Source organism: Mytilus edulis, chromosome 2 (assembly GCF_963676685.1).
Source record: "Mytilus edulis chromosome 2, xbMytEdul2.2, whole genome shotgun sequence".
Taxonomy (NCBI): domain Eukaryota; kingdom Metazoa; phylum Mollusca; class Bivalvia; order Mytilida; family Mytilidae; genus Mytilus; species Mytilus edulis.
Genome location: NC_092345.1, coordinates 107,274,083 through 107,291,686, shown reverse-complemented (window position 1 = coordinate 107,291,686; position 17,604 = coordinate 107,274,083). Strand labels below are relative to the sequence as shown.

Genomic DNA, 17,604 nt, shown 5'->3' with positions numbered 1-17,604 from the left:
TAGGGATCATTAGATTATATAGTTTATTTATATCTATAATTTTTATTTAACTTTTGAATAAGTCTGATTTTGATTGTCTGATTACCAAACCTCTCTGTTACTCTTCACCAAGTTTGTCATAAAATTCTGGAGTGATATATTTGGACTTTATGTAATTAAAGTAACATTGTTATCTTCAATCATAATATTCAATCCTAAGGATTTGTCGTTTTCATCTCTTTTTATATTGTAGCAATTATTTTCTGATGAATGATTATTTATTTTCTAATAACGTAGGGCGCTATGAACAGAATTGGAATCGCGATTTAACTTTATTAAGTAATTGTATTTTTTACGTCCCGTCTCAATCCTCGATGAGTGATAGAATTGTGCTTTCTATTACAAATTATCTCTGAAATGTCAGATTGAAGTGATATGACTTTTAAAGATTAGATTTGAATGAAGTTCGTTATTATAAAATCATAAGTTAGAACCATCATGAAAATGTTGGTAATTTAATTTTGTAATTAAAAAAGATAAATGAAGTAAATAATCATAAAAGCATGTGTTTAATACATACTTAACAACGATCGTGAGCACGATGACGGCTCATGTCGGTCAGAATGCTGACACTTAACAAACAAGGTATCTGTCAAAGGATTTCATTGTACAACGCCTATTTACATTTAGAATGCAATATTAGCTTAATTCATTCTACCAACAGAGGGCATTATACGTGTGGAATACTGATGAACCCATATATAAAGACGCAATCGGTTTTTTCATATCATTACGAAACTTAAACAGCGGGTGTGCTCTCCATATTATCACACAGTAAGTAAGGCAATCCAATTCTATAGAACTATTTTATATCTTTATATTTCATTTGAATGTATAACCAAAAACTTTTCCTTAATTGTATCATTCCAATCAATTGTTTATGTGTAGTATATTGCTGTGAACTTGATTTTTTTTTCAAATCGATGAAAAATATCAAAAAACAAATAATTAAAATCAACTTCAGTAATTTTCATGATAAATGAATAACAAGAAAAATCAATCCATAAAATGGAATTCACCAGAGTATCGTTATTAATGTTTCATATTTATCTTTAACATAATCGTTATTAATGTTCCGTATATATCATTATCAATTTTTTTATTTTTGGATTGAAAAAAAATATAGTTTAAGCTTTGTGTATTTATAAAGTTCTAAATGTAATTTGAGATTTAAATCATAAGTATTTAAACGTCAAGTGCTCATACTTAATGTTGTTTTTTTTTTGTTTTTTTTTTAGTTTTCTGTTTGAATTTTTTTCTTGTACTGGAAACAATATTTTTTCATTTCAGAGCACCACCTGGGTTTATTCAAAATGAGGCAGCTTATTTTAGTTGCCCTTCTCTGCTTCGTAACACAAACTTTCGCTGGTGAGTACTTTTGATATATATAACACCTTTTATTAAAACACCGTTCGGGTACGCACGTTAGGTACGCCTTTCCTGTAAACCCATCGGGGAAATCCGTAGTCAGGCGTTTGGAATCGTACCAGATCTACTTATTTTTTTATAGAAAGCCTTTTTCAACTGATTTTTATTGTTCGTTCTTAGGTTGTACTGTTATACCCCTGACCCAGGGTATGGGAGGGTTGGGATCCCGTTAACATGTTTAACCCCGCCACATTATTTATATATGTGCCTGTCCCAAGTCAGGAGCCTGTAATTCAGTGGTTGTCGTTTGTTTATGTGTTACATATTTGTTTTTCGTTCATTTTTGTTTTTACATAAATAAGGCCGTTTTCTCGTTTGAATTGTTTTACATTGTCGGTGGCCGTACGGTGACCTATAGTTGTTAATGTCTGTGTCATTTTGGTCTTTTGTGGATAGTTGTCTCATTGGCAATCATACCACATCTTCTTTTTTATATGGTCTATTCCTTTTCCGTTCAGTCAGTTTTGCCTATTAATAAACTTATAAGTTAGATTACAAAATCTGTTGAAATAAAATTGGTTAACTACATAAGGAATGAGTAACACTGAAAATTTGGAAGGCTACAGATTCCTTCTTCTTCTACTAAACAATAAACTTCCATAAATTTTGTTCGTATGCCTAAAGGTATTGAGAACAGTGTTTTAGTCAACATAATGCATTCTACAGTTGAGAAATTGACCAAAAGATTAGTGTTTTAGTCAACATAATGCATTCTACAGTTGAGAAATTGACGAAAATTTAAATTGTTCAATAAAGTTCATTAAGGTTAATTCTATTGCACTATACTTAATGCTGGGAAGAACTTGGGACTATTCTTTTGAAAAAAAAGAGTTATTTATAGTGGAGAGTCATAAAAGATGATTTGGTCTCGTCACATAAATAATGGTTTATTGACATTGACACTTTTGCTTAGTTTATATTTATGTATGGGGAACCACTAGTGGTAGGTCAAAGATACTTGGTATGCAGATGTATGAGTACGTGAACATCTTATTTCCATGGAAATTATTTTACTCCGCCCCTCAGTCATGGTACATTGGCTTTTAATGATTTACATAGTTTACATCTTTAAATTCTGCTATTTTAATATCAACATTTGCATTAGACTTTCAATATTACATAAAACCGCGATTTGTATCTCTGTCAACAGTTTATTCTGAACTATATTTTATAGATATAGAAAGTTGTGGTATGAGTGCCAATGTGACAACTCTCCATCCAAGTCACAATTTATCAAAGTAAATCATTATAGTTCCAGGCACGGTCTTGAACACGGAGCCTTACGCCGTTTAAACAAATTGTAACATTTTATTGTATAAACATTTCAGTGACTTCATGTATATTTCTTTGTAGGATGTGCATTCAAACCAGCAAGTAACCCTGGACAATTTCTTTCGCTCGTAAATGGAGTAGGATGGCAAACATTTTCGTGTAATGTAGGACTTGTATGGAACAAAGGACGTTGTTGTTGTTGTGAGTATATCTATATATATTCCAGCCAACATATTTGTATATATTTTTGAAGTGAAATTCATTAATATTTTTTTTAATGTATTCATTATTCTTGGAGAAATTTTATCTGACCCTTTCATGAGGCATTTGAATTTGTTTATTTCTGTTTCTCTATTGAGGGTTTAGTTATTTCTGTATGTTAAAGGATAATTTGGCAGCTCTGTTTTGTAGTTAGATAAGTACAGTTTTTTTTCCTTCTTTTTTCTATTTTGTGTTTATCTTTATTTGGTTTTCATTGTTGCTTAGTGCCGATCTGATGAGCTAGACCCTTTTTCACATATCTTTTTTTATTCGTTTTGCTGTTCACCTACAGTTTTAGAATAATGTAGAGTAGAGCGCGCACAAACATATTTATCCCCAATCAAATTTTTGTAGTGGTTATCGTTCATGTCTATATGTCATATAGTTTTTATCTTGTTCTGTTGCAGTTTTCTGGCCGTCGTTTTTCTCTTTTAAATCAATTCACAGTTTGTCTTGCTACCATAAATGAAAGGGATTTTTCTTATGGTTGAAAACCGTATAATGCAATATAGATATACTAGTAGATTAGATTCTCGTTCTTTCGTCTCTGGTGGGTAGTGAACTATATGTACAACTGTATGTCAAAATCCTTATTTTCATATTTGTTCACAATTAGAAGTCGTTGTTTTTTGTTTGTGTTAACTGGACAATCACTACAACGCCTAATTTTCAAATCAATTTTTCAAGTTCACAAGAAATAGCAATAATAAATGAATTATTTATTATTTAATGACTGCTACCTGTTTATTTGTCTCACTCTGATGCAGTAATGATTTCTGACTTTTCTGTTCTGTCTCAACCAACAACCAATTAATCTGTCCTATTTTCCGGACATGATGACTTCATCTTTTTCTGCTCTATCTGAACCAATCAATCTGTTATATCTTCCGGCTATGACATCTTTGATACTTTTATGGTGGTGATTTCATTCTTACCATTTACATTTCAGCTGCTAACGAGGATGCAGAAGATTACTGGGAAGACTATTATGATTATTTATTCGGAGAGGACAGTTACGGACTCGGATGGTTGCTGGGAGGTGGTGCTGGCGCCAGTGCTAGTGCCTCTGCTGCTGCTGCTGCCGGTGCCGGTGGTGCCGGTGCTGGTGCCGGTGCTGGTGCTGGTGCCGGTGCAGGAGCTGGTGCTGGAGGCCTTCTTGGTTTAGGCGGACTTGGAGGTTTAGGCGGTCTTGGAGGTTTAGGCGGCCTTGGAGGTAGAGGCGGTGGTAGAGGCGGCCGTGGTGGTGGTGGAGGAGGCGGTGGTGGTAGTAGCGATTCAAGTGATTCAAGTGATGAAGGTGGCTGGGGATGGTCATGGGGTGCTGGAGCTGGAGCTGGAGCTGGTGCTGCCGCTGCTGCTGGTGCAGGAGCTGGAGCTGGTGCAGGATCTGGAGCTGGTGCAGGCGCTGCTGCCGCTGCAGGTGCAGGTGCTGGAGCTGGTGCTGATGCCGAAGCTGCAGTTGAAGTAGATGTGAGTTCAGAAAGTTCCGAAAGTTCAGACAGTTCAGACAGTTCTGACAGCAGTGATGATAGTTCCGATAGCAGTGGCTCATCAGACAGTAACGGAAGTGATGGCTCAGATAGTAGTGGTGGAAGCAGTGATAGTAGTGACGAAGGTGATGATGATGATGATCTCAAAGGACTTCTCTCAGTATTAGTAAATCTTGGATCACAATTGGTCAGTGCATTGGCAGGTGCAAGTGCAAGTGCTGGTGCTGGAGCAGGAGCAGGAGCAGGAGCTGGAGCTGGAGCTGGTGCTGGAGCTGGATCAGGAGCTGGAGGAGCAGCCGCAGCAGCCGCTGCAGCCGCAGCAGCCGCTTCAGGCGGAGGTGGAGGTGCTGGATGGAGGAATTGGCTAGGTGGTTCTGGAGGTTCTGCCGCAGCTGCAGCCGCTGCAGCCGCTGGAGCTGGAGCTGGAGGTGGACGAAAAGGTGGACGTGGTGGTAGTTCTGCTGCTGCAGCCGCTGCAGCCGCTGCTTCATCCGGAGGTGGAGGTGGATATGGTGGAAAATTCCTTGGTGGTTATGGTGCAGGTTCTGGTGCAGCAGCAGCAGCAGCTGCCGCCGCCGCCGCTGCCGCTGCAAATAATGGTGGATATGGTGGATGGAATGGAGCTGGTGGATCCGCAGCAGCTGCTGCCGCCGCTGCCGCAGCCGCTGCAGGAGGTGGTGGATGGGGTGGAGCTGGTGGTTCCGCAGCAGCCGCTGCCGCCGCTGCAGCTGCAGCTGCAGGTGGTGGTGGATGGGGTGGAAATGGTGGATCTGCAGCAGCAGCAGCCGCTGCTGCCGCCGCTTCTGCAGGAGGAAATGATGGTGGAGCAGCTTCAGCTGCCGCTGCCGCCGCTGCTGCTGCAATGGCAGGAGCAGACGCAGAAGCTGTTGCATCTGCTTACGCATTAGCTTTGGCTGGTGGAAACCAAGGACTTGCATGGATGTTGACCTCTGGTAATGACGACTTAAGAAATGCCGCTGCAGTAGCAATTGCTAGCGCTAGTGCCGGTGTAGGAGGTGGATCCGGAGGCGGTGGCGGAGGAAGTGGTGGCGGTGGATCAGGAGGTGGTGGATCAGGAGGTGGCGGTAGTGGTGGAAGCGGAGGCAGTGGAGGAAGCGGAAGCAATGGAAAAGATTGTACAAATAACGAGGATGATGATGAATGTAAAAAAGAAAATTATAATTAGACAAATCATAAATATATTGAGACATTTTGGGCACATTTAAATCCATTTTGAGAGATCATCTTTTTTATTGTTGAGACACTGGTGATAATTGTTATCATGTATATATGTTAAGCTGCTGCGTTGTCCTAGTTGTTATTAAATCGTGTGTGTTTCTTAAACGTTTTTGTTTTTAAATTCACCCGGCTAAGAATTATATTGATTTCATGCACACATCACATATCTATAGAATGGTTAGTAACTGTTTTGATGGAACAGCTGGTCGTCGTTTTGTGAAGGTCAAATACATAGCATAAAAAGAACGACTATATTTCAATGTTTGACAACTTCAAGCTATGACTTCACAAAGTGGATAATCAAAGTTAATACATAACTAAAGCCAGGATTTAATTGTAGATATAGATAAAGGAAGATGGTGGTGTGAGTGCCAATGAGACAACTCTCCATCCAAATAACAATTTATAAAAGTAAACCATTATAGGTCAATGTACGGCCTTCAACACGGAGCCTTGGCTCACACCGAAACAAAAAGCTATAAAGGGCCCCAAAATTACTAGTGTAAAACCATTCAAGTATTTATTTTAGCACAACATTATTGGATCTGCGTTTTTATCTCCCCTCGTCGGCATTTACACCCATGATTCTGTGACATCATAATATGTCGCCGAACTATAGTCTAGAGCTCAAGACCACTCGGCAAAATTACCTATATCAGAATAGATAGCCAATGGAATTACGCCTTTCTTCGTCGGCTTTGTTTATGGTTGTAACACAGTACATGATGTTTTATGACAAGAAAACACATTGACGTGACTGCATAATAAGTAAACTTATCATCCTTCACGGCCGAGAAAAACAGCTGCAACGTATACCATCTACCTGTCACAATACATCGTGCACGGATATTAATTACTCTCAACTATAACAGGCTGTTTACTGGTTTGTACTTGAGTCTCAGAGAACAGATGTCTCTAACATTGTATAATTTTTTTTACTCAACTTTCTCGATTGGATAAATCCTGTAATCCACTGATGTATGAATCTATATTTATCTAGTATGAGACATGTGGTATCTGATAAACTTACAAGTGTGAATGGTTCACGTTTGATGTATTGATCCTCATACTTTTTGGTAATTAAATAAACAAATTTATTGGAAATCGTTCAATGGCTCAAATCCCAATATAGAAAATCTGTTGAGTTAAAAAAAAAAGTAAAGCACAAAAATACTGAACTCCGACGAAAATTCAAATCGGAACGTCCCTTATCAAAATCAAAAGCACAAACACATCAAACGAATTATGAGCCTTTGATTCAGTGGTTATCTTAATGTCTTTAATCTGAAATCGTTTAGTTTCCGCTTTCGAATTGTTTCACATGGGACCATGTTGGTGCAGTTGGGAGGTTTTATAGCTATATATGCAAGACAATATGAACTTCTTCATTTTGTGGATGGTCGTACGGTGACCTTTAATAGCTTACATCCTCGCCAATGCGCCTTTTCGGAATCTAAAGGGTTATGGGTAATCTCATTGTTCGTACACCAAAATGTAAATTACGTTACGTCATTGGTTGAATTTCTATTGTTTAGTACGTTATTAACCAATCATAACGTTTTGGTGTACGCGTTTGAAAATATTACCCAGGATGCATTAGATTCTGAAACGCGAATTGGCAAGCGTACCTTATCCCTATTTTTATACAAGAGTTGGAAGATATCAAAGGGACATTCAAAACTAATAGGTCGAAGAAAACCTGACAACCTATGGCAAAAAAAAGGAAGGACGACAAACAGACAACTTAGAAAAAACTTAGAAAATGGGCGCTCGATCATACCCCGGTTCTGGGGCAAGAATATAATATCACAGCATTAAAACTATCTATAAAAATAAATTAAATAGGTTTGATATAAAGCACCAAATAAAAATACAAAAAAAACACCACAGATAAAGTCCAGATAGGAGAACTCGCACATGCTGAAAGCTAGTTGAAAACCAATAACAATGATTAAATGAATCATTTCTATAAAACTTAACTGTCTGTCAGTAACCATCCAATGGAGTAAGTGTTAATACTCTATAAACTATGAGAGAAAACATGATCTTCAAAACATAGGTATCGAAAGAATGTTAGACCGTCAATAATAGTCCACAAATCACTACAATTAAACTATAGGCTGAGCAACCGAAACATAATCAAAAACTGGGACAGGTGCTCTTATTGGTAGCCTGCTTCACTAGTAGCACACGTCATGTTGTCAATGTATAAGTACAAATGTGGTAATAAGTCTCATTTGATGCTGACACAATCGAGGAAAATTGGGAAAACAACTATTGGGATATATCTGTAGTCGTCTAATGACGGATATTCCACAACGTCAACCAAGCCGTGATAATGTCGTAAAACTTTAAAAGTGATGACGTCTACTTTAGCACTGGTAACCCTTTGTTAAATAGCTTATTCATAGGCATGATAAGCAGATTCCGTCTATCAAGGAAATCATGATAGGAAACGCAATGTGGAATATCGTATCAACTGCAGGACATAAACTCAATTTCAGGATTCTACTGTTCCCAGTCCAAAAGAATACACCCTCTTGTGAACCAGTCTTGCCATGAGACTTGAACTATTCAACTGATCATGATTCTATACTAATGACAAGCCGTTTTTATTTCAAGATATCTTATAAAGTTCAATAAATCCTTCAAGATATCTTGTATTCTTTATAAGACATCTTATTTCATTTTTAAATGAAGGACGAAAGATACCAAAGGGACAGTCAAACTCATAAATCTAAAATAAACTGACAACGACATGGCTAAAAATGAAAAAGACACACAAAACAAACAATAGCACACACGATACAACATAGAAAACTAAAGAATAAATAACACGAACCCCAACAAAAACTAGGAGTAATCTCAGGTGCTCCGGAAGTGTAAGCAGATCCTGCTCCACATGTGGCACCCGTCGTGTTGCTTATTTGATAACAAATCCGGTAAATAGTTTAAAAGAGGGACGAAAGATACCAAAGGGACAGTCAAACTCATAAATCTAAAACAAACTGACAACGCCATGGCTAAAAATGAAAAAGACAAACAGAAAAACAATAGTACACATGACACAACATATTCTTATGAATATAGAATACTTTTAGAAAGAAAAACTATATGAAAGCTTAGTTTGGACATTTTTATAGCAATTCAAAATAATAACAGTTCCTTCAGCATGGAAATGACTATAATATACCTATACAAACTGATAAACTGATTTTGTCACAACATCATTAAAGTGGAGTTAAAGTCTTATAGGATTGTAAGTATGTTTTATTTTATCACCTTGCACTTTCACTACTTGACTGTGATTTTCTACAGCAGTTAGTTCAAATTTCTGACCAGTTGAACAATTTGATTTTATAAAACAAATTGCAATTTGGTCAGAATTTTGAATAAGTTGCAATTGGTGGATAGCAACACTTACAGTCAAGTCACTGTAACAGTTGCTAAGAAATGGTAATGCTAATTTACGAAATTCTTAATTGTTTTAAATACGGAAGTTTTTCATAAAGTTTTGAGATAGAGTCATACCATGGCAATGAGTGTATTAACGGAAGTCTCATTCGTAGCTTATTTCTTTTTTGTATATCCCAAAATTTGATCGAACCATGTTTTTGATTTCTTTTATCAAATCTGTACAATAGTCCCTACGAATTAAGTTTGCAGTGAAATACGAGAAGGTCTAGAATATTTCTTCTCAAATGACAACAGTATGATTTGATAGTAATTGTTTGGCACCCGTCTTTGCTATAAGAACATTAGCATCAGTATTTGAAAGTTCAGTTTGAAAGTAATTCTTTACTAAGCCATCAGTTAGCTTATTTATGAAATTTAGTATATTTTCATTGTAATAAAATTTCTGTTTTAATACTTAAAGGGGTCGTTGTTTTGAAAATGATTTAAGCACCTTCTACTCATATTGACTGGCACATTTGTATATGGTCCTTTGTGTTAAAGCCTGATGTGTAACGGTCAAAAACGATAACTTCATGGTCATATCGACGTTTTTTATAATGTACATACTAGATCTCTAAAAAGTCATTCCTTTATTTCATGGAATGCGTTGAATCAATGTAATCATCAAATCACAATAAAGTTCAGAGTCAAGTTGTCACTGATGAGTCTTATGTAGACGAAACGCATGTCTGGCGTACTAAATTATATGCATAGTACCTTTGATAACTAACATCACAGTTACCAATGTTCCATAAGACATCAGCTTATGTCCTTTGAGCTTGTCGCATTAGTCCTGATAGTTCAAATCATGTAGCTTGAATACTCAAAATTTCTAAATTGAAAAAAAATCTAAATTTCAAGCTTTAAAGTTTTCAAGATTTTCAAAAAAAAAAGGAAAAATTCGTTCACCGCAGCAGTAATGCGTTTAATAACAGCTTGGGTCAACAGTCTCTTCTTCGCTATTTTCTTCCGTTTATCTTTACAGGCTAAATTTAAGCTAATTAGCACCTGTTTGTTCTTCTTGAAAACAAAAACATCAATACTGCATTCTGATTTTCCAGATGCCTCTAAATGTATTTCCCATTTGCCTTCGTTTATCTTTTCATCAGTAAAATTAACAGTTATATATATACTGTTATCTTATACCTAACTAAAAACAAATCTTTTCCCAAAAAACGAATTCAAAATTGAACATCCTTCTTTGTCCTGTATTCTACTTTCCCAAATTTATTTATGCTCTTGTATAATAAGCACATCAGTAAGCTTCTGCGAAGTTTCAATCCTTCTGAATATTGTGGCATTGAGTCACTGAGTCTTTGTGATTGACTCTAACCACGCCCCTTGGTCATACCATTAGTGGTCTTTTAACTTCGCATCACGGCTTGTTCAATTACCAGATCAGTATACAAACCGGTCCAGAAACGATCTGTTTGTCTGATCACATGATGTCCTAGGCCTGAGTGAATAAACAGTCTATGGCATGATGCTATGCAGGCAGATTTGACATTTGTTGCAAATAAATGTGAACGAATTTTGCATAACAATTGTTCCCTGAAGCCTCTAGATAAGCATCTACTGAATAAATTTTAAATGTAACTAACAGTTCCCTGTCTTTCAGCGGTGATAATTTTTAGAAGAAGTTAAACCCTATCCATATACTGGAACCAAAGGGAAGCATTGCGACAATTTTCCAAATATTTTCTAAACGTTATGATGTGATCCACCTTATAGTTGGTTTTTCATTCAATGGTTTGATCGGCATATAATCTTATTGGATACATTAAAAAACTTCTACCAATGCTCGATTTTAGATCGTGAAATTTAGTTTTTTACTGGCAGTTATTTTGATATGATTTATATCTGTTGTGGAAAGTTTTCTTTGTCATCTAAATTTGGTTAAGAAAAAAGTAAATGACAATAATACCGAACTCCGATTGAAATTCAAAGCTGAAAGTCCCTAATAAAATGGCAAAATCAAAAGCTCAAAACATCAAACACATCAAACGAATGGATAACAACTGTCATATCCCTGCCTAGGTAAACCATCTAAAGATTGAGAAAAGGCAAATGGCTAAAATACAGAACTCCGAGGGAAATTCAAAGCGGAAAGACAACAATAAAGTGGTAAAACCAAAAGCTCAAAACATTATACAAATCAAACGAATGGAAAACAACTGTCATATTCCTGACTTGTTAAATCTGATTTTATAGCTAGTTAAACCTCTCAGTTGCATGGCAGTCGCAATACCATTATATTGACAATGATGTGTGTAGAAAAACAAACAGACATAATAGGTCAAAACGTCAAAAATAGAAGTACAGCAGTCTACATTAACATTGTGTAATAATCTTAATTCGTATAAAAAAAAGAAATATGTCAACAAATAAAAGCAAAACGTAATATAGACAAAGAACATTAGCGAATACGAAGGACAAGAATGCAAAAAAATACCAGGAAGGATCGTAGGTGTCAGTTCTGTCATATATTTCAGTTGTAATGAGTAGAGTCAAAGTTATTTGAGTACGGAAATAATTAAGATCAGCTAGGGGAATTTGCGTTACCACTTACCTTTTGACAAAAAGCAGTAGGCGCATAAACAGTTTAAAAAAAACTTCTGAGAGACCGGAGCTTTTAATAATGTCTCCGCTATATCTTAGAAAACTCATTTCAGTATGAAATTCTGAAAACGTTTTGGATTTATTTTAAGATATTACTTTCTGCTTTATTCAGGATAATATTAACTTCTTTCCAGTATAAATGCTAATCGATGTAACAAAAGGGTCTACATTGTGTCATCTTGCTTCCTTAGGGGTGAAATGCAGTGTTGAAGTTTGCAAGTGAGGTCACTCGGATGTATGTCAATCACTAGCAAATAAACTACTGGTATGCTTAATTGTCCTGGCAATGTTCCTCAAACTACCATTTGACACAATACTGACCATTCAGTGCTTTGTATTTGCCAAACAGTCCTAGAGAGTAGACTTGATTATTCAGAACGAATGGTTGCATTTTCTTGATTTAGTTTCATGAACTTCAATGATTCGTGGGTTTTCTAGAATGTAGTTTGTTCCTGTTGGTGCTGGGGTCCACCGATTTTGTTTTTGCTATGAGTAGGTGTTTCTGATGGAATGTTTTTTTGTTTCTTTGTTCGAAAAACCTAAGTGCACTGCGGATATTAAACTGCTTTTGCAGAATGTGTATTTAAACTGTTCTTGTGATCTCAAAACCTGACAATCGTGGTGAACTACGTCACTGGACTTGACCACATAAGTATCATTTCGTAGCTTACTGAACTCATGTATATTTCTGACCCATTTTACTTATAAAATGTGGCTGGATTAAGCATGTTTGTCAGCACTAAACCTTATCCTAATCTAATGGTATTACATCACAACATAAGAACAATTAATTGTACAAACCAGTTACAAGTTAACGGGCTTAACTAAAAAGCCGTAAAGAGACATAGAAATAACTAACATTAAACAATAGACCGTCACGTGACATAGCTACGAAATAGGAGTACTCGAATTTACTTAACTAGTTTAAATAAATAAAAAGTAATAGATAAATCGCGTTGTCCCAGACTTAATATCACAATTATACATATCAGAGGCATTTAGTGTGTAACAGAGATGTTCTGGAATAATCTCCCTTTGCTAGAATACAGGATGACGTAAAAAGAACTATAGTACTGTGTAAGAACGGAATATCAAAGGGAAGACATAAATAAAATTACATGTATATTGTGATGATTTAAAGACGTTTTTACAACTTACTATATATTTTATAGAAAACTGCCATTCTTATGGAGGAATTATACCTTATAAATGAACTTGTTAAAAGTAAAATCACACAAATACTGAACTCAGAGGAAAATCAAATCGGAAAGTCTCTAATGACATGGCAAAATTTAAAGGATAGACGTGTTATAGAAATATTTTGTACTGGGTCTCAAATAGACCAGCGGAGATATCATTGCTCCGCATTCTTTTAACTGTGGAGCTGAAATAGCTCCTCACTACGGAAGCCGATAAGGGCCATTAAAAAAAAAAATGTCGTAATTACGACATAGCATGTCGTAATTTCGACATAACATGTCGTTATTACGACATCGCTATGTCGTAATTTCGACATTACATGTCGTTAAAACGACATCGCTATGTCGTAATTTCGATATAACATGTCGTAATAACGACATCGCTATATATTTAAAAGAATATGTATTATGATTGCCAAGAGACTAAATGACACAGAAATTAACAACTATAGGTCATCATAATGCCCCCAATAATTAGAAAAGCCCCCGCATAGTCAGCTATAAAAGAGGGACGAAAGATACCAGAGGGAGAGTCCCCGAAATGCTGTGTGGCAGACAGTGCTATTAATTAATTATTAGCTCCCTTGGTAAAACTCCAAATTTCATATGTAATGTATTTCATTGTTAAATAATTGACATGAAGCTTAATAAGTATATATTTGTTAATTTCATAGCTTTTGCTATTTGAATTCATTGGTTACAGATATTTATTTATATTGTAAAGTTTAATATTTGCATCGTCGCAAAATCTCTGGTACCTTCTTTGGGTACCTTCTGTAAGAAACTTATATATTTTAGAGATCCCAATGAAGTTAAGCAAAGTACCGATCGTGGAAGGGCCATATAGCCTGTTAAGGTCGATATAATCTTTTTGTTTCAGTCCTACCTAGGCAAGCCAAGCTGTTCACCTCCTTATAATAAGCGCCAACTACATGGCTTCTTGTAATAAGGGTGAACTGAAGTAGTGATTGCTCTATTTCTACTTTCAAACGGTTTAAAACAGAATCTTCGAAATTTCATCCGCAAAACAAAAAAAAAATGTTAGAAAACACGAACCAATATTAAAACAAAATCAATATATGTTTTAAATTATGTTTTTACAGCTCTTGATCATAAACTAGTCAACAAAAGAAACGATACAAGACTTTTTTTCAAATTAAAGATAAAATTTTCCGTTCATTGGACCAATATTGAAGGTAGTAATACTTAATCATTATGGAAATATAAATCCGTTTAAAAAAAATATTTTTTTGCTTTCGTGACGATTTTCGCGATTTTTTTATTTTTTTTTTACAAAATTTACATAAAACGACAATTTTAAAAACAGAAGTTCCAATTAATGATGCCAACCTCTCATTTAAAAGTAAAGACAATGTTTGCCATCAATTTGTTTTTAAAAATCATACAGTTTCTTTGTTTATTTGTTAAGCAAAGTTCGGCCCCACGAGAAATCGTTAAAATGTATACATTATCAACTGATTTACCATAGACAGTATGTGTAAAGTGATATTCAAAAAGCGGTAAAAATCTTAAAATTAATCTGAAAGGTTCCAAATTTACTGTGAGTTGTTTTCATATCTAAAGCATTGATTTGAGACGAAAATAAAAAAAACATTTTTTTGCATTTTTTGAGATTTCAAAAAACACTTTTTTCCCAAAAATTTGAAAAAAAACAATATTTCAACCCATTAATTACAACATGAACATAACTTGATTAGCATATTGAATATTTTTACCCAAACTTGAAATTTTATTTAGTACTTAGAAAATTATCTGTCGATTTTTTATTCAACTTTCCGCAAAACTAATTTGCACCCTATGCTCGTTTACACGGAATTTAGATACTTTCCGAAAAGTTTTGATTTTCATTATCACATGTGCATACATTGCAAATGAAAGCTTTTTAAAATAGTATATCTCATTTTGTTTTATATTTAATACTTTTTGATAAATTTTATTTCAAAGTCGTGTATCGTTTCTTTTGTTGACTAGTATATATTAAGTAATACCCAGTTTATTTTAGGATTGAAATTACAAAGCTATGTGAAACAAGAGTGCATACGCTGAAATGTCTCGCCTTCTATACTAATCATTGATATTATGTTGATAGTCCTAAGTATAAAGCTTAGTTTTATTACAACTGTCTCATAAACTTAACATTAACCAAGATAACTAAACAAAGACCAATGAACCTTGAAAATGAGGTCAAGGTCAGATGAACCATGCCAGGCAGACATGTACAGCTAACAATGCTTCTATACAACATATATAGTTGACACATTACTTATAGTTTAAGAAAAATAGACCAGATCACAAAAAGTTAACACTGTACAATGAACCGTGAAAATGAGGTCACTGTCAAATAAAACCTGCGCGACTGACATAAAGATCATAAAATATTTCCATACACCAAATATAGTTGACCTATAGCATACAGTATTAGATAAAAAGACCAAAACCGCCGCCGCCGGATCACTATCCCTATGTCGAGCTTTCTGCAACAAAAGTTGCAGGCTCGACAAAAAACGGATGTCCAACGTTATATTTGTGAAAAACTGTTTTAACTCTTATGTAAAGTGATCCTATTTCTTATTCTCTGATCTTTTTTATTCTTGGCAGGAACAGCGACATGTGTCGGTTCTTTGTGGCGTTAAAGCCGTTATTTTGCCAAATTTCATTTGACTCGGTGGCTGCATATTAAGCTGGAATAAGAAAAATATCCAACGACGTATTTCGTTAACTCAACGACTGAAAGTGAATTTTATAAGTAGATATAGCAGAAAATGAATAAAAAGAGTATGACAATAATAATATCTAACAAAAGTACAAATACATGCCTCATTGTTCGTGAGTTCAAATATTGCTGATTCAATAAAATCTTCTCTTCTCAGTCGTTTTTCAAACGGTAGCCATTTTGTCCAAATTGATATTTCATTTTTCAAAGCAGTTAACGCGTATTTTTTATAATTGATCAAAACAATAGTTAGATACACGAAGAGTAAAAAATGCCAAGATACTTTTCTTATTAACTACATATTTGGGTCTTCAAGGAATAAAATGATTCCACACATAACAAAACGATAGCCAATTTGTCCAAACGTCTGAAAACGTCTAAAATCCGAAAGACGCTAATTTCCGACGTTACATGTGCTAAAGTTTCAATTAAATGTTCATGATCGTGTTATGAAATTTGGAAAAAGAGGTTGATGATTGCTGCCGAAAAAAAGAATAGTGCATGTTGCTATAGACTCCGCCCGGGACATAGGTTCGACACAGATTAAATTTTGCAATATTTATTAATTGTTTATAGCTTTTAACGATTTATTTAATGGAATGGGGAAATGGGGAAAAAATCACATGAACTTCGTCCAACTTTTGCAAAGACAAATTGGAGACACCAAGACAGTCCTCTAAATGTAAAATGCGAATTGAAATTTATGTTGCGGAAGTACTCCGAAATAGACCATTTAAAGTCGTCACTTCAGTAAGGTGCAATCACCAATATTAAAAGACTTAATACCAGTTCACGGAATGTTTTACTTCGCGATTTGTCCTGCTATTCATGTTATTACTGTCGTGATGAAAGTAATTCCTGTACTAGCGAAGCCGGAACTTTTCGTCATGAAACTTGTGCATGAAATGGAGGTAATTGAAAGACGAATCCCAAAGAGCGACGAAAACTGTTTCATCGAATTAATAAAAACCCGGGATTATATTAGCCGTTTTCGCGGACGATCCAGGAGTAGATTACTATATTTTAAAATGTATATCAGAAGTTGAACACTATAGATGACTTGGGAAATAATTCTTAGGCCAAGGTTCAAGTAATTGAAGGGGTGTATTTCGACAACTTGTGTGCCAGGGAAAATACAATTCTATTCAAATTTAACCAAGGGTAAAAATGTTCGATTTACTTGCAGTGTCAGATATATTTGTATTGTTGAATTAAGATATAGAAATTTTACAATGACAGATGATATGCACCTTGAAAGTTAAACATCCTTTTTGTACATCTAAAAAAAATTTTTTTTATTGAAAACCGTATACATGTACTTCCGTCTCATCTTTCCTTCCTACATTACTTGCGACAGTTCTGCATTTTTAGTTGAAATAACTTTAAGGGTAAACATTATTAAATCGATTTCCACAATTTGAGGTAACTTATGATAAAATGACATCACAAAACGAACAGAACCAGAATCAACCAACATATAAAAAACCGAATTAAACTTGCAAAAATTAATCGAAGTCAAAAACCCTCTTCGACGCCGCATTTTAAGTGTAACGTGGTGTTGTAGGAACATCGTGCCCAAAGTTTGAAAGTAGAAATGGAGCAATCAATACTTCAATTCACCCTTATTACAAGAAGCCATGTAGTTTGCGTTTATTGATTGAGATGTGGAAAGCTTAGCTTGCCTTGGTAGGACTGATTGTCAGTCCACGTATAGTTCCATATATAATTCTCCCAATAAATTGAAGTTTATACCGTAGCCCTTCCACGATATGTCGGTAATTGAATGAATTTTAATGGGATCTATAAAATATATAAGTTTCTCACAGAAGGAAACCAAAGAAGGTGACCAAAGATTTTGCGACGATGC

General features: G+C 35.2%; 1 protein-coding gene across 1 annotated transcript; it reads left to right on the top strand.

Annotated features, from left to right (window-relative positions):
* Positions 1–780: 780 nt before the first annotated feature.
* LOC139513881 (spidroin-1-like) lies at positions 781–5,834 on the top strand. The gene is made up of 4 exons (XM_071302814.1): positions 781–817; positions 1,330–1,407; positions 2,821–2,940; positions 3,950–5,834. The coding sequence occupies exons 2-4, from the start codon at positions 1,353–1,355 to the stop codon at positions 5,674–5,676; spliced, it is 1,902 nt and encodes a 633-aa protein (XP_071158915.1). The 5' UTR covers positions 781–817; positions 1,330–1,352; the 3' UTR covers positions 5,677–5,834.
* The last annotated feature ends 11,770 nt before the right edge of the window (positions 5,835–17,604 follow it).

What these genes read in the sequence shown, in the direction of transcription:
- LOC139513881 (XM_071302814.1), top strand. Translation starts at nt 1,353, where the DNA reads ATGAGGCAGCTTATTTTAGTTGCCCTTCTCTGCTTCGTAACACAAACT. An exon ending in CGTAACACAAACTTTCGCTG is followed by an intron (nt 1,408 to 2,820) that starts GTGAGTACTTTT and finishes ATTTCTTTGTAG; the next exon opens with GATGTGCATTCAAACCAGCA. An exon ending in CAAAGGACGTTGTTGTTGTT is followed by an intron (nt 2,941 to 3,949) that starts GTGAGTATATCT and finishes TTTACATTTCAG; the next exon opens with CTGCTAACGAGGATGCAGAA.